Source organism: Saccoglossus kowalevskii, chromosome 17 (assembly GCF_978046115.1).
Source record: "Saccoglossus kowalevskii chromosome 17, keSacKowa6.1, whole genome shotgun sequence".
NCBI lineage: Eukaryota > Metazoa > Hemichordata > Enteropneusta > Harrimaniidae > Saccoglossus > Saccoglossus kowalevskii.
In genome coordinates, this window is record NC_140657.1 from 19,871,840 (window position 1) to 19,897,236 (window position 25,397).

Sequence of the window (25,397 nt, forward strand, 5' to 3'; positions counted from 1 at the left end):
TACATATTAATTACCTAATTTGCATAATTAACCAATTTTAAGCTTTCACACTGATATCTAAAGTACCGTAAAAACTCCAAAATTTCGACCGGTTTTAAATAATTGGTGTTAGAAATGTGACGTGTTTTTAGAGTCAAAATTAAGGTGCATTTTCGGACGGTCGAATTTTTCAGAATAGAAATCAGCAAATGAAAAAATGGGGATGATAGACAGTGTGCTTCATTAGTTTTTTAAAAAATGCAATGTCCGTCAATTGACGTAAACTTCCTCATGTTTCACGGTAAAAGCAAAGGTCGTGGCCGAGTTGTAACTCAAAATCTAAACAAAGTCATCAATCAGTGAGTATTATGACAAGCAAAACAAAACATCAAGACGCGGAGAAGAGGTCAGCACAAAACTAATAGGTCAAAAGACAAAGCTGTCTCGCACTACCTAGGAAAACTTGCGAATGTTCGAAGTACAGGTACCCATTGGACAAAAGATACATGGAAGTTTAGCAAACTATCTCCCCGACCCAGTGCAATGTATCCGGTTAGAATCAAAGCTCACGTGTCCCTTATTTGAGGGACCAAATTCTGCCGTAAATTCGCCCTTGGATTAAAAAATAAAATGGGATTTAAGAAAATAAAATGGGACTTTTAAGGTGTATTTTGGCGTCATTTTTCGGACATTTCAATCAATCCTGCCGGCTAAAATAGAGTAAGTTTTACCGTAGTCATTGACGTCTGTCTATTCAAGAGTACACGTGTATGATTTTTATCGTGACTAGCGTGAGCGGGTAAGCTTCCTTTCGAGAATGAGCTGTTATCACTGTGAACAATGTTAAATTATTCTTCAGATGACCAGTTTATTTTTTAAAAACAACTAATTTATTTATTTAAAAAAAATCATGCCGTTTTCGCATCAAAATCCAAGCCAAAATATTGTACTACAACATCAATCTCTTCCGCATTGCGTTCAATAACATTAACATATTTAAATAAGCTATGGTAATTTGAACACGTTGGCATCATCCAGCTTTTTGATTGGTTAATTAGCGATTTGACCTATTTGACCTAAGAGAACATGGCGGATATCCCACAGCATCAAACGTTTATACGAGACCGGAATCATTCGCTTACGATGAAACTAAGTTGACTTTTATTTTTATTTCATAACCATTCAACAAATTTATTTTGTGTATATTAATATAATCACTACTGAGTACAGTAATAATCAACAATTCAGAAACGCAGCATGCCGAGATTTTTATGTTCGTTTTTATTTGAAACTTTGTTTATTTAGAATATATTTTCGTTACCAATAAAATAAAAATCTCTCAGTCAATCAGAAACCCGGATTCATGCCTTCGAGGAAGGTCCCGTTTGAACGCTCACATCGGGTTTTTTTTCGTTTGGGGGAAAACTAAAACTGGTCGCAATTTTCGAATAAGAATGAGTCGGCAATTTTTAGTGGAGTCGAAAATTTGGAGGTAAATAAAACACCGAAACCCGGCAAACAAATAGGCGGTCGAATTTTTAGAGGGGTCGAAATTTTGGAGTTTTCACGGTACTAATTATTCCATTTCAATGAAACTTAGTACAAAGATGCTCTAGGACAATGTACAAACCTAATTAGTTGGGGGTAAAAATCTGTTCATATTAATTCCCTAATAAGCATAATAATTCATAATTTTTTGGTTCTAATCACATTTCAATTAAACTTGGAGACATAGATTTTCTGTTACATTGCGCAGACCTCATTAGTTTTACACTCAAATCTGGTCATATTAATTTTCTGATTTGCATAATTAGTTTTCAGCTAAGTAATTTCGAATTATATTTAATGTGTCTCCAATACTCTAAGCACATGGGAGTTCTTTCTAAGCTTTCTTTGATTGACTCCCATGTGCGAAGCACAAAATGGGAGTCTTTGCAGTTAGTGTGTCTGTATGTGTGTATGTGTGTATGTGTGTATGTGTGTATGTGTGTATGTGTGTGTGTATGTGTGTCCGACTGTTCCACTGCTATCTCAAGAACCATACATCGGTTTTTGATGAAACTTGGTGCATAGATGCTCTGGGCCAATGCGCAGATTTGATTAGGTTTTGGTAAAAATCCATGCTCGTTAATTACCTAATTTGCATGATAATTAGCTAATTTTTAGCTGTTCTATGACTGTTCCACTGATATCTAAACAACCACTCATTGGATTTTGATGAAACTTGGTACATAGATGCTCTGAACTAATGCTAGGTTTTGATTAGTTTTTGGTAATAATCCGTGGATACTAATTACCTAATTTGCATAATGATTAGTCAATTTTCGTTTTTTTCACTGATATCTCGAGTACTAATCATCACATTTCAATGAAACTTGGTACATAGATGTCATACGACACTGCACAGACCTGATAGTTTTTATGGTAATATCAGTACATATTAATTACCTAATTTGCATAATTAATTAATTTTCAGCATTTGATATAAGTAGTTAGCATTACATTTCAATGAAACTTGGTACTTACATACTCAAGGACTATGCAGAGATTGATTGTTTTCGATAAATATTTGTGCATATTAATCACCTAATTTGCATAATTAGTTAATTTTCAGCTTTTCCACGGGTATTTCAAGTACTAATCATCGCATTTCAATGAAACTTGGTACATAGATCCTTTAGGACTATGCAGAGACCTGATTAGTTTTAGGGTAACTAATTGTGCATATTAATTACCTAATTTGCATAATTAATTTTCAGCTTTTCTACTGATATCTAAAGTACTAATCATCACATTTCAATGAATCTAGAATTATGCAGACCCAATTAGTTTCCAGTAAATATTTGTGCATATTAATCACCTAATTTGCATAATTAACCAACTTTCACACTGATATCTCAGGTACTAAACATCACATATCAATGAATGTACATGGATGCTGTAGGACAATAGACAGACCTGAATAATTGTGGGTTAAAATCTGTACATATAAATTACCTAATTTGCATAATTAACCAATTATAAGCTTTCACACTGATATCTAAAGTACCGTAAAAACTCCAAAATTTCGACCGGTTTTAAATAATTTTTGTTAGAAATGTGACGTGTTTTTAGAGTCAAAATTAAGGTGCATTTTCGGACGGTCGAATTTTTCAGAATAGAAATCAGCAAATGAAAAAATTGGGATGATAGACAGTGTGCTTCATTAGTTTTTAAAAAATGCAATGTCCGTCAATTGACGTAAACTTCCTCATGTTTCACGGTAAAAGCAAAGGTCGTGGCCGAGTTGTAACTCAAAATCTAAACAAAGTCATCAATCAGTGAGTATTATGACAAGCAAAACAAAACATCAAGACGCGGAGAAGAGGTCAGCACAAAACTAATAGGTCAAAAGACAAAGCTGTCTCGCACTACCTCGGAAAACTTGCGAATGTTCGAAGTACAGGTACCCATTGGACAAAAGATACATGGAAGTTTAGTAAACTATCTCCCCGACCCAGTGCAATGTATCCGGTTAGAATCAAAGCTCACGTGTCCCTTATTTGAGGGACCAAATTCTGCCGTAAATTCGCCCTTGGATTAAAAAATAAAATGGGATTTAAGAAAATAAAATGGGACTTTTAAGGTGTATTTTGGCGTCATTTTTCGGACATTTCAATCAATCCTGCCGGCTAAAATAGAGTCTAAGTTTTACCGTAGTCATTGACGTCTGTCTATTCAAGAGTACACGTGTATGATTTTTATCGTGACTAGCGTGAGCGGGTAAGCTTCCTTTCGAGAATGAGCTGTTATCACTGTGAACAATGTTAAATTATTCTTCAGATGACCAGTTTATTTTTTAAAAACAACTAATTTTTTTATTTAAAAAAAATCATGCCGTTTTCGCATCAAAATCCAAGCCAAAATATCGTACTACAACATCAATCTCTTCCGCATTGCGTTCAATAACATTAACATATTTAAATAAGCTATGGTAATTTGAACACGTTGGCATCATCCAGCTTTTTGATTGGTTAATTAGCGATTTGACCTATTTGACCTAAGAGAACATGGCGGATATCCCACAGCATCAAACGTTTATACGAGACCGGAATCATTCGCTTACGATGAAACTAAGTTGACTTTTATTTTTATTTCATAACCATTCAACAAATTTATTTTGTGTATATTATTATAATCACTACTGAGTACAGTAATAATCAACAATTCAGAAACGCAGCATGCCGAGATTTTTATGTTCGTTTTTATTTGAAACTTTGTTTATTTAGAATATATTTTCGTTACCAATAAAATAAAAATCTCTCAGTCAATCAGAAACCCGGATTCATGCCTTCGAGGAAGGTCCCGTTTGAACGCTCACATCGTTTTTTTTTTCGTTTGGGGGAAAACTAAAACTGGTCGCAATTTTCGAATAAGAATGAGTCGGCAATTTTTAGTGGAGTCGAAAATTTGGAGGTAAATAAAACACCGAAACCCGGCAAACAAATAGGCGGTCGAATTTTTAGAGGGGTCGAAATTTTGGAGTTTTCACGGTACTAATTATTCCATTTCAATGAAACTTAGTACAAAGATGCTCTAGGACAATGTACAAACCTAATTAGTTGGGGGTAAAAATCTGTTCATATTAATTCCCTAATAAGCATAATAATTCATAATTTTTTGGTTCTAATCACATTTCAATTAAACTTGGAGACATAGATTTTCTGTTACATTGCGCAGACCTCATTAGTTTTACACTCAAATCTGGTCATATTAATTTTCTGATTTGCATAATTAGTTTTCAGCTAAGTAATTTCGAATTATATTTAATGTGTCTCCAATACTCTAAGCACATGGGAGTTCTTTCTAAGCTTTCTTTGATTTTTCTTTGTTATTGGTTCATTTGTAAAGTCTTTTTACACCCATCCGACAACCAACTGCTATGCCATACTACTGTCCGATTATAAATTTGTATTTAATGGTGAATGTAGTCTGACGCCATGATCAATATTTATCAATTAAGTTTCAGTGGGGGGTTTTGGGAAAAAAACTAAAAGAATTAAGTTTTTTTATCCTACATTGAACTTTTGATGTTGTCCCTTACTGATAGTTAGTATTACTGTCTAGAGCTTAATTATTCGCTGGGTTTATTTTTTTGCTTATTTTGTTAATAGCTAAATTCACTAAATTTAAAACACAGTGATTAAGCAAAGTTAACCATAGAAAGCTTTGTTTCATCAACTAATCTAAACCCAGCAACACCTAATATTTCCTCTCTCTACATGTACGGTACATCCATCCATCACAAATTCTACAAAACAAATCAGCACAAGTTATAAAGCGCGGTTTTCAAAGTAAATATGGTATATATCAGAACCCCGTTGATGTCTGTTCTGTTGTTTACAATGGCCATTGTTCCCTGCTCATTAGCATAACAATTGTGTCCATACCTGGTTTCTACCCTTGAGTTAGGCCCAGACATAGATATATACAATATCACTACATTTACGATGTACATGTACATACTTGTGGTGTTAAGTTGCTAGTAGTCTGTTGCTTGACTTCAAGTGCCAAAAAGTATGTATAACAAGTTTGTTTTCCATGTGTGCCTTGCAAAGTGGCGAGATTATCTATTACACCGACATATTCAAAATTTCTGGTATTTATACACATGATATGTCCTTTTTACACTGATAAAAATCACTATAGAGGAATGCATGACGATTTTCACCAATTTCCTGATTCTGATGATGCAAGCTACATGTACTGTAAAATGCTTTATTTTTAATAGCTGGAATTAATTTTCGCTGAAAAGACTTTTCGGGTGTTTTGTATTGAATTTATTTTCTCTGATTTTTCTCTGAGGGTGAATGTAAAATACAGGAAAAAATGTATATTCGCTGTATTTTATTTTCACTGAATCATTCCTTCAGTAAAAAATAAATTCCAAGCGAAAATAAAGTGTTTTACAGTCTGTCATCGTTGAGATTTGCTAGATCAATACAGAAAAACTCAGAGAAACAACACGCTGAGTCCGCCGTGTTAGACATTTATTGCGTAACAAATCTGCTCTTCTAAGAAAGGAGAATGTTTTAGATGGGTCTGAATAATGAAGTTTTTACTGTGTGAAAGTGAACTAAATTTTAATCTTTATTTTTTCAGTAAACAACAAATTTAGGTCAGCTTTAAGCAAGCTACATGTAAATGTAGTGTAATTTGTAAATCATGATGATTTGAGAATCTAGTATACATAATTAATTACTACTGTAGAATACTTTATTTAAGCTGGAAATTAATTTTCGCTGAAAAGATATTTTTGGTGTTTTGTATAGAATATAGTTGAATGTAAAATATAGGAAAAAAGGTATATTTGCTGGATTTTATTTTCACTGAATTCCAAGTGAAAATAAAGTATTTTATAGTATTCTTCATTTCAGATTTATCAACATTGTCATTAAAGAAAAAATTAAATTGGAAAAAAAAACATTTTCATTTATTCTAATGAATTTGTTTCATTTAAAAAAACTGCATTTTACCATCATTTAGTAAGATAATGAAATGAGCTTAACTGTGCACATGTCAATAAGACGGTGCCATCAAGTCTGACAAGGTAAAGTTGCAAGTCGTATTGTTTACTGATTGTCCAAGTATTTCTCAGCATGGCTGAAACAGTAGAAGCCAAGAGAAACTTTGATATTTTTTCTTACGATATTGATCATGAAATGTAGCCTTTGAGACTTTATTTATATTCATTTAATAAAATAATTATAGTATAAAAAGTGCAAAACATTTGGATGGAAATGTTATCGGTGATCAAAAGGTTGAATCTTCAGTAGTGTGTTTGTTATTGTTAACATGTAATAGATATTGGGTACAGTTGTGATTTGTTGATTTACACAGAAATATAGATTTCTTTGTTTTATTTTACTTCCTTTTAATGTTTAAAAAGTTAGTTTGTTCTAAAATACTGGTATTATTTATTACGCTACTGTGTTTCCTTTAAAAAGGTCATTGTCCTCGGATGGGTCAAAGGGCACATGACAAATTCAGGGTGTGTATGTGTGTAATTCATAATGCCTGCCAAGAAATCAACTGAGTCATCATCGCATTTTACCGGGAACTTCCTGAATGGAAAGTACATGTGAGATTTTCATCGTGGCTTTGACATGTGGTTCCGGCTACAGTAGTTCCTTCCGATGTACTAGTGTGTACGTGTGTGCTTCAAGTCTGCAGTGTTGCTGTTATGCTTCGTTGACACTGTGCTGCTATTATTGACAGAACACTTTCGTTGGTTAAATTTATAGACTGGGTTAATGTAATCTTTGCATAGCTAGCCTCAAAGCGGTATGTGTAACTTGAATTGTATCTTTTTTAGTAATTGGCTGCCTGTAATGAAATCAGTTGTCGTCATCGTCAACTTTTCTTGTAGACGTGACAACTCCAATAATATTCAGTCGATCATTATTTAATTAATTTTTATGCTTGTAGGTATAGTTAGCCTTTATAGATTTTGGAGTTTGTCTCCCAAAAATTCTATTTTTGTTGATTTTTGAAAGTTTTTTTTTTTTGTGTATTGGTATATAGTGTCTTTTTTTTTTTCGAATGAGGAATTCTTTAATTTTTTTGTGATTTTTATCTTTGAATTATTTTTTTTGTTTCTCTTTTCTCAGCATTTTCTTAGGTTCTTTTATTGTATCTTGGTTTTTGTTGCCGATGTAAATGTTATCAATAACGTTTTGTTCATAACTTAAACATATAACATTTTCAATGAATCTACTGTAGAATACTTTATTTTCGTTTGGAATTTATTTTTCGCTGAAGGGATGATTCCGTGAAATTAAAATCTAGCGAATATACTTTGTTTCCTATATTTCACATTAATCTCATCAAAAATCAGTAAAAATAAATACCCTTTTCAGCGAAAATTAATTCTAGCAAAAATAAAGTATTCCACAGTATTTGTTTTACCATATTAAAGGTAAGTATTGATATTAATTAGCGCTAAACCATTCAGCAAAATAGGGAATCATTTCAGTCATTATTTCAAGCAACCCAGTGCAGTGATCTACTAACCATAAGCTATGATCTTCCAACCCAGTGCAGTGATCTGCCAACCATAAGCTATGATCTTTACTATTCTTAGTAGTCCATCTTCCCATCTTACACTGTGATCGGCCCCATCTATGTAATTATATATCTTCCGATGCTATGATCTGCCCATTCTTACATTCACAGGGGAAGCCATCTGTAGTTTAACTATGTTTTTGCTTTGTTATGATATTTTTGTTTTGCAATACTGGTAGATACTTTATGTTTCTTGCAACCTGAAGATTTGAAGTTGTAATGTCTTTTAAAGCGGGAGAGTCGTCACCTGCGCATGGGAATTGAGTCCCAAGCGACGATAACAACACATGCTAAAAACGCAAAGGCTCATGGGTAGACACTTGTTTGTAAACAATTACACGCTATGGCCATCTGAGGCATGCGCAGGTGACGACTCCCCCACTTTAACTTTAGATTGTTTAGATGCAATAATGGTCAATGTGATTTCACATTTATTTATTGCCATGGCTATGCGCACCCCCTTATCCTCGGGAGTAGATCTTCTGCCAACCATAAAATTCTGAATGACCAGGGATCACATGTGGCCACAGTCTTCAAGGAAGCCATAGAATGTTCCATATTAACTTAGAATTATCAAAAACTCCACACCCTGGTAGGGAGCACCCTATCTCCTCCAACTTGGTGGTGCCATTGAATTGCAGTGCTCCCTCTTGCAATTTTTTTTCCAGAAAAACCTCTGATGTAGGTGATTAACATTTTTTATTTACAAAAAATAAGTCTGAAGAAAAGCCTACATACATCTAAAGTTTTGTTTGTTGTTATTTCAGGTATATTTAGACTCTTCAAGGAAGATATACATTATTACTGGCTCAGTTTGGGCTGTCATCCGGATCTGCCATGCCGATCCAGGCTCCACAGTGGACAGAATTTTTACTCTGCCCGATATGTTACAATGACTTTGACGACAATGTCCGCCTGCCTATCAGTCTTGTGTGCGGACACACTGTTTGCCGTACATGTCTGGCACAACTCCATCGCAAGCAGTGTCCCTTCGATCAGAGCAACATCAGTGCCGACATAAATTCCCTCCCTGCCAATTATGCTCTGTTGCAGTTGGTTGGTGTAGAGATCCCAAAGACTGTGGAATTACCGAGCGGTTTATCATCGCAACATCTAAAACAGTATGAAGAAAGCAAGAGTTGCGTGGAGGAAATGGCACTTCTGTTGCAGCCACTCAGCAAAGGTATGTGGTGTTCTGAACCATTGTCAACTTTTGGCACCATTTACAAAATGATTTTGAATGGTATTGAAATTTACTGAAAATTTCACAAAATGTGAATATATTTGCATTGAATTTGGGGCCGGAAAAATATCTGGTATTCAAAGGGATATATCTTGTCACTTTCTTCTAAATATTGTTTTATTTTTGAGTAAAATGTATTTGCAAATAAATACCTCTTCACTCTTATCTTTTTTGGAATACTACGCAGTACTTGGCACTAATTATAATATCACATTAAGTTGTGGTCAAGAAGTTCAATCAATTTCACAAATTCACAAAATAGTTCCATTTATAGTATGCGTTTCTGTCAAAAGATTGGGACAAAAATAGCCAAGTTTTTTGAGTAAAAACTAAATAATTGACTCACATTTTGTCTGTTGGCTTCAAAATTTTGGTTCATTTCCAAAAATACTAAAGAATATAAGAAAAAAAGTGCACAACAATTTTGGCAAGAATGTCTGTAGGTGGAGAGGTTTGGACAAGAAATACTTCTAGGTGTTTATAAGTCGTCATTTGACAATTTCAAAAATGGCGGCCCGAGAGCCATGCAACTTCTCCCAAATATTGTTCCCTTTCAAGTCCACTGTTCCAAATACCGCCATATATATTATTGCTTTGGGAACAGTCACGTTGAAGAAGACAAGTAAATCCAAAAAAAAAAAAAAAATTAATAAAAATAACAATAATGGAGCCTATACCTACCTGTACATCGGATTTTAATCAGATTGCTAAGAGACGTAATTTCCAATTTCTTAAGGGTCTTGATCAAAGTATTTTAACAAATACGAAAACAAATTCTGTGGGTATTATTTTGTGCAAGGTATCTGGTACGTTGAATTTATTGCTCAAATGTTCAATCTCTGACGTAATTTCGTAAGAGACGTAATTTCCAATTTCTTAAGGGTCTTGATCAAAGTATTTTAACAAATACGAAAACAAATTCTGTGGGTATTATTTTGTGCAAGGTATCTGTGGTACGTTGAATTTATTGCTCAAATGTTCAATCTCTGACTCCCTGTTATCTGGAAAAAATGCGCCATAACGACTTTATTTGACAACCGTGCTATGCGCAATTGTAAAGATATCATTGTTACCTAGTCTCAGTTTAGCATCTGAGTCAATTTCCTTGTATCAGCGTACATTGCGATGTGCATCATCCCAATGCTAGTCATTCAATCATGCTAAATTTTCCCCTAACTGACCTTTTAGTCAGACCTTTTTGTGGAAACTGTGTGGCTATATATATTGACAGTCAAGTTGTCCTTCACCATAGACAAGCATGCCACCCGAGGTGTCAGGTATATGTAAAAACATTTTAATTTTACTTGGATTTAGTTTTTATCATTTTGATATTTTGGGCTTATTCACTGGGATTTTTTAAATGTTCCCATGCATTCAATTTAAAAAAGGTCAGCCATACAAATACTAATCTATTTTACTGGATTTCTGATTTGAATTTTTTTGCATAGTTACACAACCTTTTTTCTATTCCTTGCAGTTTACAATTATGTATTGTAACTGTCTCTGTCTCTAAAAATATTTCCTCACCAAAGAAATATTTTTTTAATATTTACATTTTTATCAGTGGCCCTGAATGTCAGTTTTCTGTATCCAGTGGCTGAAAAAGTCAGCCTCACATCTTCAGCAGCTTTAGAATGTCAGTATTAAATTCTCAGCAACTTAAAAAGTCAGTTTTGTGTTCCTAGTGATTCAGAAAGTTGGTTTCTTATTCACAGTAGCTAAGAATATCAGTTTTCTGTTCCCAGTGGCTAAAAAAGTTCAGCTTCACATTCTCAGCAGCTCAGAATGTCAGTTTTAAATTCTCAGCTATTTAAAAATTCAGTTTTGTGTTTCTAGTGGCTCAGAAACATACTTTTCCTGTTTCCAGTAGCTTAGAATATCAGTTTTCTGTTCCCAGTGGCTAAAAAAGTCAGCTTCACGTCCTCAGCAACTTAAAAAGTCAGTTTTGTGTTTCTAGTGGCTCAGAAAGTTAGTTTCCTATTCACAGTAGCTTAGAATATCAGTTTTCTGTTCCCAGTGGCTAAAAACGTCTGTTTCATCACAGGCACTATACAAATTTTCCAGACTTTATTTGTGATTGTTATCTAGGATTACAGGACTACGTGTACTTGTGTGCACTATACACTCCCGATTTACCTCTGCCATACATTTTGTTATAAAGGATGCTGTTTTATCACAAGAATTTTGCCTTTGTAGATGCTGGTACGAAATATTTAGTTTGCTAAACAATGCACATTTATGAAAACTATGTCATTGAATGACACATTTTTTCCAACCCAAATGAAACTAGTTTCAGCTGTTTTCACAAAATGATCACGTGATGCTATCCTTGCTTCCACGGAAACAACATGTATCATAAAATAAAAACGAGAAAAGTTATTTGTTGTCTACATATCCATCTTTACACCATGTTATCTTCGTTTTTTAGTCAATGTTGGTTCCAAGGAATGTGTACTTAGTCGTCCAATGCAGAGAAAGCTTGTCACCCTTGTCAACTGTCAGCTGGTTGAAGACGAAGGCAGAGCCCGTGCTGTACGTGCTGCTCGTTCTCTGGGAGAGCGCACGGTAACTGAACTTATCTTGCAGCACCAGAACCCCCAACAGTTATCGGCCAATTTATGGGCGGCTGTACGAGCAAGAGGATGTCAGTTTCTTGGACCAGGTAAGCTCCTGTTTCATTTCAATTTGTAAAATATGAAGAAGAAATATTTTGTCAATGTTATGGATTATCTGCTATTTCCTTTATCTGCTCATCATTATGTTGTTACAAGCACGTGTGAGCCAAAAATTGGTTTTATTGTGGTTCCATCAACAGTGCATAAAACAATTTTCGCTTCTTTCTTTTAGTCGTTTTACTGTAGAGGGAGAAATGTCCACTGGGTAATATTTTAGCAGGTTTGATGTTACAGGGATATTCACCAAGTTGTTTCTGATTTCTAAAGAAAATAATAATTCTATTGTTGAATATATGAATATTTACTTGGTTATAATTTATCATGTTTAAATATTCGTGCAGTTAGTGGCAGTAAATACTCAAAGCCCAGTGGCCGTCGCGCAGCGCGTGTTCGAATATCATGTAAATAAACAATGTATTTTACACGCGTTGTATACATCGCTATGAGTCCCATATCGAACACGACGACTGTCGCCCTTTAAGCCGTATACAGTATTTCTGAATCTGGGAATAAAATGCAGATATGAAAAAAAAAATGTACTAAAAAAAAGCCCCAGTATAAGTGTACTAACGACATTGATGAAAGTGCATGTGCTTTTAATAGAGCAAATACAGTTACAGATGCAGGAGAAATCTCATCCTCACAGAAATCTCATCCTCACAGAAATCTCATCCTCACAGAAATCCCATCCTCACAGAAATCTCATCCTCACAGAAATCTCATCCTCACAGAAATCTGCATGTATACTATGAAACATATTACATAAACCTGTTGAATGTCATAATTTTTTTCTCAAAAATGTTGGTCAACATTTTGTAAATTTTTATGTATTTTTCTGTAATTTCGTTGTTAATTTAGGGTCAAATGGATAAAATTCTGTATTGGTTACTGGTTTTGATAATTCTTTTTGAAAAACATAGACAAATTTATGTGAATTTAGTATGTGAAGGGTGAATGGTTTGGCATGCAAAGGGTCAAAGGTCAAATGATGGTATGCAAATTAGCTTGTGTCTTTCGCAGAGTGTTGTAAAACGACAACTCTTATATTTTGAATTTTTAACTTTTAACTTCCTTTTGTTGGTTTATGTGGACAGAAGCCTTGTTAATTTTTGAAGAGACATTGTTATCTGAATAGATCAGTTTTAGTGGAAAGCAGATGAATATGTTACGCATGTATGAAAAGTGTACACAAAGCAACCAGTAATTTCCCACAATCACCAAAAAATTATATCTTTTTCTTTAATCAGAATTTATCTAAACAAAGTCTGCGTAGAGAAAATGTTTTAAAAAAAAAACAATCGTCACACTAACTAAATTACGGAAAATACTGATTTGTACTGTTTTTCTGTAGTCAGTCAAAATTTTTCTCATCTTTATGAATTCTGTAATTTTTTTTATTAAATTTGAATGAAACAAACATATTATTTTATAACCTAAAGGACTTGATCAGAATTTATGAAAAAAATAAATCTTTATTTTGTAAGTAGTGAAAAGAGTTTGACTTCAGCACTCAAATTACTAATGAACACCCACTGACCTTTGAATAAGTGATTTTTCGTTCATTGCAAGATCTCATGTACTCGTAACTGTAAAATACTTTAATTTCGCTTAGAATTAATGTTCGCAATTTTACTGAAGAAATGATTCAGTAAAAATAAAATCCAGCGAATATACCTTTTTCCCTTTATTTTACATGCAACTTGTCAAATATCAAGGAAAATAAATTCCATGCAAAACACCCAAAATTATTCCCAGCTACAGTATTGCTAGCAAGGCGTAGAATGAATTCCTGTCACAAAAAGTGAACGATTTGATGTTGAACTGGAATTTCTTCTTTTATAGCTAAATGACAAAATAACGATATATTTAAGATAGGAACATTACATTGAGATAACCTTGCATCATCAAATGTGTATGGCACATTATTAATAAGCGTGTATTAAAATACAAAGCATTCGTCAAATTCTACATAGCGTTTTGACATCACTGCACCGCCATGACCTTTGTTTACCCGTAATGCATTATCTCGCAGTGAGCGAAAAAATGGTCGATTGCAACACTTATATTTGATGTATTCTGTGTTGATTTCAGCCATGCAAGAAGAATGTTTGAAACTGGTGTTGTTAGCTTTAGAAGACGGCAATGCCCTGTCAAGGAAAGTATTGGTCTTGTTTGTGGTTCAGCGACTTGAACCGCAATTTCCCCAAGCATCAAAAACCAGTGTAGGTCACGTTGTGCAGTTACTGTACCGAGCTTCCTGCTTCAAAGTCACCAAGCGAGAGGAGGATTCCTCTTTGATGCAGTTAAAAGAAGAGGTATGTGATGTTGACGTATGACCACATTTTGGATTGCTGTTCTTTGATGATTACGGTAGTTCCATCTCTTCTTTGATGATTAGTTCCATCTGTTTTCGGGAGCTGTCAATCGATGTTGATTCACCTCCCGTCGGCATATATATGCAGTTTTAGTCAGATATTTGGCTATACCAGCTTCAATTATGTTGATTCTGTATTGCAGGCATCCACATGTAACCCCAACCCTCTCCCCTGTCGCTAGTTTGCTCAGTAATGTATCAACCACAGAAACAAGCTTCTCAACAAATTATGTTATATCCACCTTCTGATCTTGTTATTCTATTCTAGTTCCGTTCTTATGAAGCGCTCCGACGAGAACACGACTCGCAGATTGTGCAGATCGCCATGGAGGCCGGTTTACGTATATCCCCAGAGCAGTGGTCGTCATTGTTATACGGCGATGCATCGCACAAATCACATATGCAATCAATTATAGACAAGGTAAGTTACTTACAAGAGATGATTTTCGCTCTCGGGCTGATTGGATGAGGAGAAAAATAAAATGAAACCATTACATATTGAATATTTGATGTTTGGCTAATCAATATATAATGCCAAGCAAACAAAAAAAGTGAATAAAGCTTAGTTTGTTTCCATAGTAACAACTATTTTGCTATGCTTCTATATAGCGGCCATTTTGAATATAACCAACTGTCACAATCCAGACTGTTGGGTTTATAATTCACAAATTAGTAGATGGTTGCTATTTATTTTCTTCTCGTTTTTGAAAAATCAAGTTATGATGCACAATTTCAGAAATTACCTTTGTCATACTGTGAAATACTTGATTTTAGCTGGAATTAATTTTCACTGAAAAGACTTTTTGAGTGTTTTGTATTGATTTTATTTTCACTGATTTTTGACGAGTTAAATGTAAAATATAGAAAAAAAAGAATATTCGCTTGATTTTATTTTCACTGAATCATTGCTTCAGCAAAAATAGCGAAAATTAATTCCAAGCGAAAATAAAGTATTTTATAGTAGTTACAACCTTAATACCACCTATAAGTGTACTGTGGATAACATTCACCGTTGTATTATAAAGTAATTTTTGCTGGAGTGGTGAAAAATCCACCCTAAGACAGTTCAGTCCGAATTGTCATTTGTCATATAAATGTCAAAAGTAAAAAAAGAAATTTGGGTTATTTGATGTTTTTTTAAGAAACAAAAGTCTGAAATGTCGTAGAAAATGTTGAAAATTTGCAATTCTTCACTAATTGCTATTGTGACATGATTTCTTTCATCACCCGAAATTTTGCTCTGTGACCATATTCATTATTTCTTCTTCCACAATGCATTGATATATGTGTAGTAAAAATAAATAAATAAATAAATAATTAACAGGTAGTTCTATTAATTTTAGCTGCAGACTCCAGCCTCCTTTGCTGCAAGTGTACAGGAACTGTCTATTGCTCTTCAGAGGTCAGGTGACCCTGCAAATCTAGCACGATTGACTGAAGATTTTGAGTTACTAGCAAACATCGATCCAGCACCAGGTACGAGTAGTTGTAATTTCAAAGACACTATTGTGTATTTGATTGAAGAAAGTGTTCAAATTAGAAAATTTGGATCTGTGAAATCGTCTTTGTTAGAATTGTAGCTGCTAGAAAAGAATCAACATTCATACAGCATCTTGAGTTGAAATGGAGTTCCAAAAATCAAGATTGATGAGCTTGTTAAAAAAAATACCTAAATTGAGATCGTATTTCAATGAAGATGACTTCTGAAGGAGCAATTTTTTTTATCTTGAAATTTATAATTTTCTTTTGAGCCTAACATGCCAGGAAATAAGCCATTGTACATCAGTGATGCTTGGCTTTAGGGACACGCCATTAAAAGCTCCTGGATGAATAGATATGAAAAAAAAATTCTTCAGGTATCACAGGCAGATCGAAACTGACATTCCGGTTTGCCACTTCCCACGGCCCGAATCTCACCCATGCATGGCCGGTGGAGTGGGGGGTGACCACCATCCTTCAACAACTGGAACTTATAAGACTTGACATATGAAATTTGTCCTTTTCTCAAACACCCCAGAGTGCGAGTGTATGCATATCTGATTATCATTATTGGTTAAATCTCAAAATTATTTAAAAACCGCTCTCTCGTAATGTTGTATTCAACTTTCGCAGATTCAGCTATACCGAGTTGGGAGGAAAGTCAGCGTTCCATGCGTGCTGCTAAAACTGCTGTTTTAGGGTTAGTGGATTTTGTACAGAACCATAGCCATCACAGAAAAGTACTGGAACAGGTTAGTGCAATAAAAAAAAAATGAAATATACTTTTTGCAACAATCTAACTAATGAATCAGTTTTGCATAGTTGAAATAACAAAGGAAATATTTATTATATTGAATAGAATAGAATAGAATAGAATAATGCTTTATTAATATCGTAAATAAAGAGTTAACATTTCTTTTTAGCTTTTCAGATTAATAAAGTAATTAAGTAATAAAGTAAATAATAAAAGTACATGAAATGTAAAAATTGATTGAAAAAAGAACTCAAAATTGATGAACGACAAAAATACTACAGACAATTATTAATAATATAAGAAATATTATTATATCATATATATATTTGTTATTATATATATATATATATTTTCACAATTTTGATTTAAAGATACAACAAGTTATGACATGCATATTCATTTCATTTCATGTGACTTTGTCAGAATAATCTTTTGTATTCCAGCGTTTGAACAATAAAGTCGTCTTTTCGTTGTTTACACCAAAATAAGTATTAAATATAAAAAAAAAAAGTCGTCTTGTCTTCGTAAACCCTTGTATGGTTTTTTTAAAATTTTTCAGGAATGCAAAAAGTAGGTCTGGTCACAGCACACATCATTTAAAACTTTGCTTGTCTTTTTTCTCCCCTTCTTTTTCCCTGGAATTTCACAAAAAATGAAAGAAAAATTCAATTGTCATACGAATTTCAGAATAAAAAAAAAAAGCCAGTTGTTTTTGTTGATTTTGTAATGTTTTTTTCAAAAATTTTCGGGAATGCAAAAAGTAGGTCTGGTCACAGCACACATCTTTTAAAACTTTGCTTGTCTTCTTTTCTCCCTTTTTTTTTCGGAATTTTACAAAATATGAAAGAAAAATTCAATTCTCATACAAATTTCAGAATGAAAAATAAAAAAGGCAGTCATTTTTGTTGATTTTAGAAAAACAATTATGTTCATTTAGTTAAAAAAATTTCATCAAATTTTAGGCGGGAAAAATGTATCCATATAATAGTATTCCTGTACCTATAGGTATATTTCATTTCCTTGTTTGTAATTTAGACGACTGGTAAATTAGGTCATTGTAGTTAAATTCACACGGAAAGAGAAACGCCCATCCTTAAACAAAACTAAGTTACATAGATCCTTTGAAAATGTGCTGTCACCAGTACCATAAAGTGAAGGAAATAGAAAGATATTTCCTAGATATTAAGTTCTGTGTCGTGTTGTTGTGACTGTGAGTAATTGTGTGCTATTGTCAGTCGGTTTGTCGTTTGTTTGCCCATCTGTTCACCGATCTAAGTTGGGAAAGACTTCCTTTTGTTCCCCCACCCGACACCATGACCCTAATTCTAACTGTAATCCTTTGCCGGCAATTCAATTTTTATGCCTCTATACATAACTATAGATTTCCAAAAATGGTGCATATATAATTAAATTATATATGCACCAGGATATAAGAGGATTTCGGTTACAGTTAGCCTTAGGGTTAAGTGTCGGATGGGGGGGGGGGGGGGGAGGGGTCCATGATGAAATCTTTTCCTCTTAAAAGTTGTATATGTTTGAGTGAGTGTATAATCAGTGTGCATGTCTGTCTGTTCACCTATGTACTACATCACAGTTTTATTATTTGCTTGTATTATTTTGGTTTGTATTTTGCTTTCAGGCACAGAATAGTAAGTACAAGACCAGTTTATGCCGTGATGTTCAGCAAAGTGGAGGATGCCCACGTGCTGCTAACTGTACATTTGCACATTCTCCAGAGGAACTAGAAAGGTAAAGTGCATTGTCTTTGTTATTTGGTGGTGTTTTAACCTTTTTCAACACCAGTTCCCTCTTTTCATAACGAATTCACAAAATAGTCCTGTTTATAGTCTGCACTTTCCTTCAGAAGAAGGGACAATAATAGACAATTTTTTTGAGTAAAAAATGAAAATTGACTCACATTTTGTCTGTTGGCTGCAAAATTTGGGTTCATTTCCAGAAATACTCAAGAATATAAGAAAAAAGTGCCAAAAAATTTGGGCGAGAAAGTCTGGTGGTGAAAAGGTTGAATGCTCCAACTTTCTGTTTTTGTTGTATAATAAAACATGAATATGATGAGGTTATTACGAGAATACTGCAAAGTATACATGAAGGCAGTATGGTAATCGTATCATATGTGATACATACTGACTGTATATTTTGCAGTAATTTGTTCGTAGCAATACTTGAATAATGGATAACTGTGAGAAATGATAATAAAAATCTTTTTGTGCCGTGCTGTGATGTGGATTCTATTTCTGTTGCATTCTATTGGCGCTTCTCGGCCTAATGTAAACAAGGGAAAGTGTTTGAATTTGACCTCAATAACTTGAAACACATTCAATGTGAGTGGCGTAATTAACCTACATATAAGGGTAAATTAGAACACTGGAATTTATGTAGATAAGTTTTGAAATGAATATTTTGTTAATTGTTTTTTTATTTGTTTGTTATTGTTACAGATTCCGTGCAAAGAGCAGAAGAACTCACATTAAAGGGAAAGTGGAGAAAAAAATAGAAGGGGGAGGTAGCAAACCGCTAACAGAAAGCAGTAATGAAAATCTACTTGCTAGGGGTCCAGATACCATGACCTTGGATAACGATTTCCCATCATTTTGTGATGACGAAATGTCAACTAATTCCTCTCCTTTCATCAGTCCATGGTAAATTCTCTAAATATCTAAACTTGTTGGTGGTAGTCCTATATTATTGTAAATTAATGCGTATTTGGATATATATCAGTGACTTAGAGGAGCTCATAGATGGTTACCAAGGAATTAATTATTACCAGCTTGGGGGGACTCATAGTGATTAAAATATTCAGTTGTCAAGAGAAAAATGTTCAGTGAGTTAAAGGAGCTAATTCTGGTTCATATAAATTGGCAGTTGGGTTGAACCATATATATATATATATAAAGCAGAATTTGATAAGTCGAAAAAAAACTGTCAAAAAAATAAGCTGTTTCCTAAGTTTGACTGTGTTAGGTTCAGGTAGCCAATCAAATGCAATTTAAAATGCTGGTTGTTGGTGTACATCAAGGGGTAATTTCTCAGTGACTTCCATCTCATTTTCAGTGACTTGAAATGTTGTTTCTGCTGCTTTTCCCCTCCCAGTATGGTCTTTAATTTATTTTCCCACAGATAGGTTAAGTATTTTGAAACAACCGTTTTGCAATGACAGCCCCCACGATATTCTAACCACTGCACATGTACAAATTTACTGTTTCTATCATTTGAGTACAATATGTGCATCTTCACATCTTCATTTCTAGCACCAGTGGAATGTCCAGCCCTATACCTTTGTCGCTGGGAAGAAACTCACCAATACCAGAGAAGGAAAAGTACCCCAGATGCGATTATTCCTCAGTCTATGAAAACTCACAAGCACCGCATTTAGAAGGTAATTTCAATTTACGAACAATTATACAGTGTGTGTCAAAAACCTGTGGATGTTACATTTTATATAAATAACATATTATCAATTCAAAATGGTTGTTAAAATTCCATCCATCAATCCATTATGAGATCATGGTGAGTATAAAAGAATAACTTTAAAAGTTATTTTAATAGAATAATCATCTCCAGTGGTGGTGAGTATACCACTCAATTTTAATCAGTTCACTATCGCTTGTGTGTATATGTTGTGAAACTTGTCCATATTTGGTCATATACTCAGGAAATGGTTATTTTGTTAAAACAACATAATGAGAAATACCTTTAAGCATCAAAAACCAGGTTTATACAGGGATATTAACCATGTTAACAAGGGAACTGGGGTGCATGGCCATGGCATGAGGGCGCTGATCCTCTGGCAACCATAAAATTCTGATTGACCAGGGATCACATGTGGCCACTGTCTTCACCTGTGACCAGTCTGACAGTAATTTTGGCCCCAAGGAAGCCATTTTAACTTACAATTATCAAAAACTCCTCACCCTTGTAGGGAGAACCCTATCTTTCCCACTTGATGGCATTGTTATATCCCTGTTTAGATATGATACAGCATCTGAAATTACTATTTATTGATTCATCGAGCAGAGGCTCAAATTTACTCTCATATTTTGAAGTTTATGTAGTTTCTTATTAGTAGTAATGTTAGTGTATGTCAAATCGTTTCAACATCTTAATTTTAGTTTCCTACAAGGAACCGATTGACCATCGTCGGTATTCACCTCATCCAACATATTCTTCTTGCGAGTTGGGCTACAAAGTTCCAGAATCAAGACACTTACATCCGTCGGATCCGTATTACAAATCAATCGCTTCACCACATCCAAGATATGTTCCAGATGACATCTTTGGAAGAGCACCACCTTCACGTTTTGTGGATGATGCTTACCATGGGAGATATGTCCCCATGGGATACAATGTAGCTGAGGGAAATCCCAGAGGTTGCATTCCTTCTGGTGCCCCGCCATATGCTCCTGAAATCAAAGGGTACACAAGACACCTGGACCAGTATCCAATGTATAGGCAAAGGAACCAGACTGATCCGCCACCACCAGATACTCCTGGCTCTGGCTATTCTGGCACATCGTCTAATCCAGTACATGTAAGTAGAAAAAGTGAAGCACCATGGAATTGTGGGGCATCTTTGTGTGAATAGTGTGACCTTTTAAAAATGTGTGTCTTGCAGGTCATGTAGAGTCAAAATTGACTGATGACTGCTGTGAATGCTTCATACCAAACCAGTGGGGGAGGGGGGTGTCAACAGTCAATGTGTTAACTTCAACTTGTGCATCCTGGTCATCCGATATTAAAGACAGACACTTATTTCAGAACAAGAACGGATACTATTTGCAGTAAATGTAAACAAGTTACAAAGTGTGAAATTAATACACAAAACAAATAAAAAACATGTGACACATGTGCATGCAAGCACTGTTCAAGATGGTTGTGTGAGGGCGCTGTTCATGTTTATAGTATAAGATCAGTGTTAAAGATTGAGGGTGCCGTAACCAAATTTATTTTTAGATTAATACGCTCCGCTCCCTCTTTATCCTTTCAGAGACTCTCTATGTACCAGTTACAGGACAAAAGAGAACATTTAATGGCCAAGTTAGATCCAAATTATGAATCTCATCAGCAAACCAGACCATTTAACACAACCCCTGAAAGTTCTACTGCTATTGTCTCCTCTATACTGAGTACAGTCGCTGGCATGATTAATTCTAAGGCAAAAAGCACTGGTCATGGAAATCGTTCTCTGACTCAACTAACTACATCCCAGCATCTGGTTTCAAGTTCTGGCGTCAATTTACAAGACATGGCAAGACGAGATACAACCAGTTCCAACAAGGACTCCAGATATGCTGGTCAGTACTATAATCCATGGTCGAGTAATCCGGTTTTGAACATTGCCCCACCTACCACGGGAATTCCAACCATCAGTAAAACCATCGTCCGCCATGTTTCATTGGAAGAAGGGGAGAGTGTGCCTGGATTTGGAAGAAATGAACAAGGAAATAATGAAATGCCTCCAAAGCCTGGACATGATCACCATTCGTGTGTTGAAGATGTTAACCGTGGCCGAAGAATACGTCGGGAAATGGAGCAAATGGCCATTGAGAAACAAAGAATTAAAGATAATGATAGTTTGTGCCATGACCCCAAGGATTTACTGAATCCAATCAAGCGAATGTCAAAGTCGATCTTTCACGAGACCGATCCTGTTCAAGCTATGCCGACATGTTATACACCAACCACAGCTGTTATGGCATACCAGGATTCTCAGATGTCATCGACTGTGCAGCAGTTCTCTCCCGGGAAACATCTCTCTTATGAAGATAAAGTAAATGCTTCGAGCACAGAGACGCCGATCACTTCTGCAACAGTGTGGTATTCAGATCTGGTTGACAGGTGAGTCACATTAAAGTCATATCATTGGTTACATTTTGTTTTTGAGCAACTTGAACCAAAACACAAATCTAAAATCTAATTTTATTTGAAACTCTGTGGAATTGATCATGTTTTGATAATTTAATTGCCGTCCTCTAAAGAATTGAAAGTTTATTGTAACTCCCCGAGTCTACATCAACATATACAATGTATGTAAAATACTTTCACATAAAATCGAACATGTGTTGCGTGACGACCGTTGCTCTTTCAATTTGATTCCTGTAAACTGCTTTGTGAGGCAAATTTTTTTGATAGTTGGTGAAAGTCATAAAATGTGCTCAGGATAATCTGTTTTCTATTGGTCTTATTTTCAGAGTTGTGACTCCTACACCTCCTGTAGAGAAACAACAGATCAGGTTGGAATTACAGCAAGTCGATAAACAAATTAGACAGAAGCAACACGATATTGTTATTCAGGTATGTAGCTGATGTTGGTGGTTATGTGATTGTTTTGAATAATTTAACTGTTTGGTGTATACAAGATGCAGTGTGCTGGATTCTGCCATAAATTCGCCCATCCGGTGGTGCACCCTCATTTGGTGTTCAATATTTCAAAAAATGATCATCAAATAATTGTTTGGGAATTCTATTTTCTATTACAAGACTAAAGAAACTCATCTACAATCAGAATAAAAAACAAATATATAAAAATACAAAGCATATCAAAGAATATGTGCAAATTTAATGTTAGTGATATTATGCATGCATGTATGTATGTACGTACAGTAAAACCTGTCAAAATTTACCCCTGGATAAACCGACCTACTGTCAGAATCGATCGATTTATGTAGCCCGGAAATTTCTCCATAGACGCCCATGTTAAAACAACCTGTTAAATCCAACCACTGTTTACTCCGAACACCGACCGCATTGATCGGTCCCAAGTCCAATATTCACACTGAATACATCAACCATCCGACCAGTTGCACCACGTCCGCTGTCTAGTAATCCAGTCTGCCCGACCTAAAAAGTGTGCATTGTGTTCAATTTACCGTGAACGTCACAGAAACAATACCAAATCTCACACTACAAGTAACGTCCCGTGTAAAACAATGGCAACTGGTTACGTTTTTCACACCACACGCCCACACATCGCGTGGTGTCGGGACAGTATAATGACCCCCGGATATAAATAAATGATCGGCGTCATCACCTTCAGTTGCAGCGAAGCACACTGCATTATCACTCCTTCAACGATCAAAAGACATTGAGTTTTCTTTTTTTCATAACAAATCTGATAGATAATTTTGTGCTTTCGAATGTTTCCGTAAAGGGGGCTTTAAAATTGAAATTGATGATGACGAAGAAGCAGACGACAACAAAGAAAACGAAAACCTCATTTAACAAGCTGCAGACTCGCAAACACAGTGTAGCATTGATGAATACCTCAACTTTGATGAACGTATACCGACTGAAGCAATGAATGGCGGCGAGTGGGAGCAACAGATTGTTGAGAATTTTATTGCAGATAAAGAAAACCATGAATCTACAGACATAAGTACGGTGACATAAATTGCAACGACAGTCAAATTATCGACCAACACGACGGCAGTCACTTGACGCATGACGATGTGCTAGACATGTTGATGAGATTACTGAACTTCGCAATAAACAAAGACTCCAGTTACTTGACAGATTTCTAAGATCTCAAAATTGTAACGGAAAACAAAATCGTTGAAAAAAGTTGGTTCTTTAAAGCAGTCAAAACTTGCTGATTTTTTTACATCGAAATTTGATTCATTGACTTAACAGCAAAATTGACTGTCTGCATAAATTATGATAATTATGGACACCTTCAGTCACTATACGCGATACTTACCTGGTTTGTTCGAACAGTTATTTTAATGTTTATTAATTTCATGTACATAACATAATATTCTTGCCTTGTTTGGTAAATTATTATTTTATTTAAATAATACAATAAATGTGAATATAATCACCGAAGGCAAACTTCTGAATCTTTCATTTGTCCCATGCATGCATGTAATTGTTGTTTCAATCAAAGTCACGCCCACCCTGAATAAACAGACTCCCTCTGAAAACCGACCATAGATCCCAGTCCCAGTCAGGTTTTACTGTACTACATGCTTAACAGCACCACCAGTGTTGAGAATTGAATTCTTTTGTTTTTATGTGTTGGCATGTTGGCTTTATTTTACAGAAAGCGCAAGACACACTGATTCTGCACAGAGAAGAGCAAGCCATGTCTGCCCACAAGGATCCATATAATTGTCCGCCATCCATCAATGATGAACTCTTGGCCAGAAAACTACAAGAAGTTGAGTTGGGTATACAGAAGAAAACACTTGTTGAACCCTCGGTACATGTTTTTATTTATGTAGTTAATTATACTATTTCATATATTTTAAAACATGAATCAACTTATTAGGGTAAAATTTAACCTTTGTAAGGTCCACTTTACTAGCTTGTTTTTGCTTTGTTTTATTATTTTCAAAAAAAAAATATATTTTGATCAGTATTCAAGTATATACAAAATGCTGAATAATAGAGGGTTTCTGCATAAAACGTTTGATATTGTATATCCTGTAAATCTGTTCATTTTAAATTTGATTGCCTGGCTTTGCTTGTCTATAGAATCTTATTTTTGTTTACATTTGATGCCTTAGTTGAATTTCTTTTTTTTGTGTTTTTTTCTTTAAAGAAATCCGATGAAACTGTGGATGATGTTGCCATAGCAACATGGCTTCAGCAAGATGAAATGGAGGGTAGACCATCTGTAAGTACCAATCTATTCAAGTTTCCCAGTTCAAGTTACAAATGACCTAACAAAACATAACATCAAAGCGTGTACTGAATTTGCTCTATTTGGAGCATACATAAGATAACAAATTTCATTGGCTGTAAACTGAATTTTGAATTCACTTCTGTCATGTA

General features: G+C 34.8%; 1 protein-coding gene across 1 annotated transcript in view; it reads left to right on the forward strand.

Annotated features, from left to right (window-relative positions):
- Positions 1–25,397, forward strand: part of LOC100378467 (uncharacterized) — a 44,119-nt gene that overhangs the window by 13,993 nt on the left and 4,729 nt on the right. Inside the window, exons 2-15 of the mRNA XM_006816416.3 lie at positions 8,850–9,265; positions 11,754–11,987; positions 14,092–14,315; positions 14,643–14,795; positions 15,718–15,850; positions 16,487–16,605; positions 18,247–18,356; positions 19,067–19,267; positions 19,877–20,004; positions 20,738–21,156; positions 21,613–22,463; positions 22,817–22,919; positions 24,664–24,822; positions 25,165–25,239. Coding sequence (XP_006816479.1) covers positions 8,920–9,265; positions 11,754–11,987; positions 14,092–14,315; positions 14,643–14,795; positions 15,718–15,850; positions 16,487–16,605; positions 18,247–18,356; positions 19,067–19,267; positions 19,877–20,004; positions 20,738–21,156; positions 21,613–22,463; positions 22,817–22,919; positions 24,664–24,822; positions 25,165–25,239 — 3,255 coding nt within the window. The 5' untranslated portion in view covers positions 8,850–8,919. The remainder of the gene's footprint in view (positions 1–8,849; positions 9,266–11,753; positions 11,988–14,091; positions 14,316–14,642; positions 14,796–15,717; positions 15,851–16,486; positions 16,606–18,246; positions 18,357–19,066; positions 19,268–19,876; positions 20,005–20,737; positions 21,157–21,612; positions 22,464–22,816; positions 22,920–24,663; positions 24,823–25,164; positions 25,240–25,397) is intronic.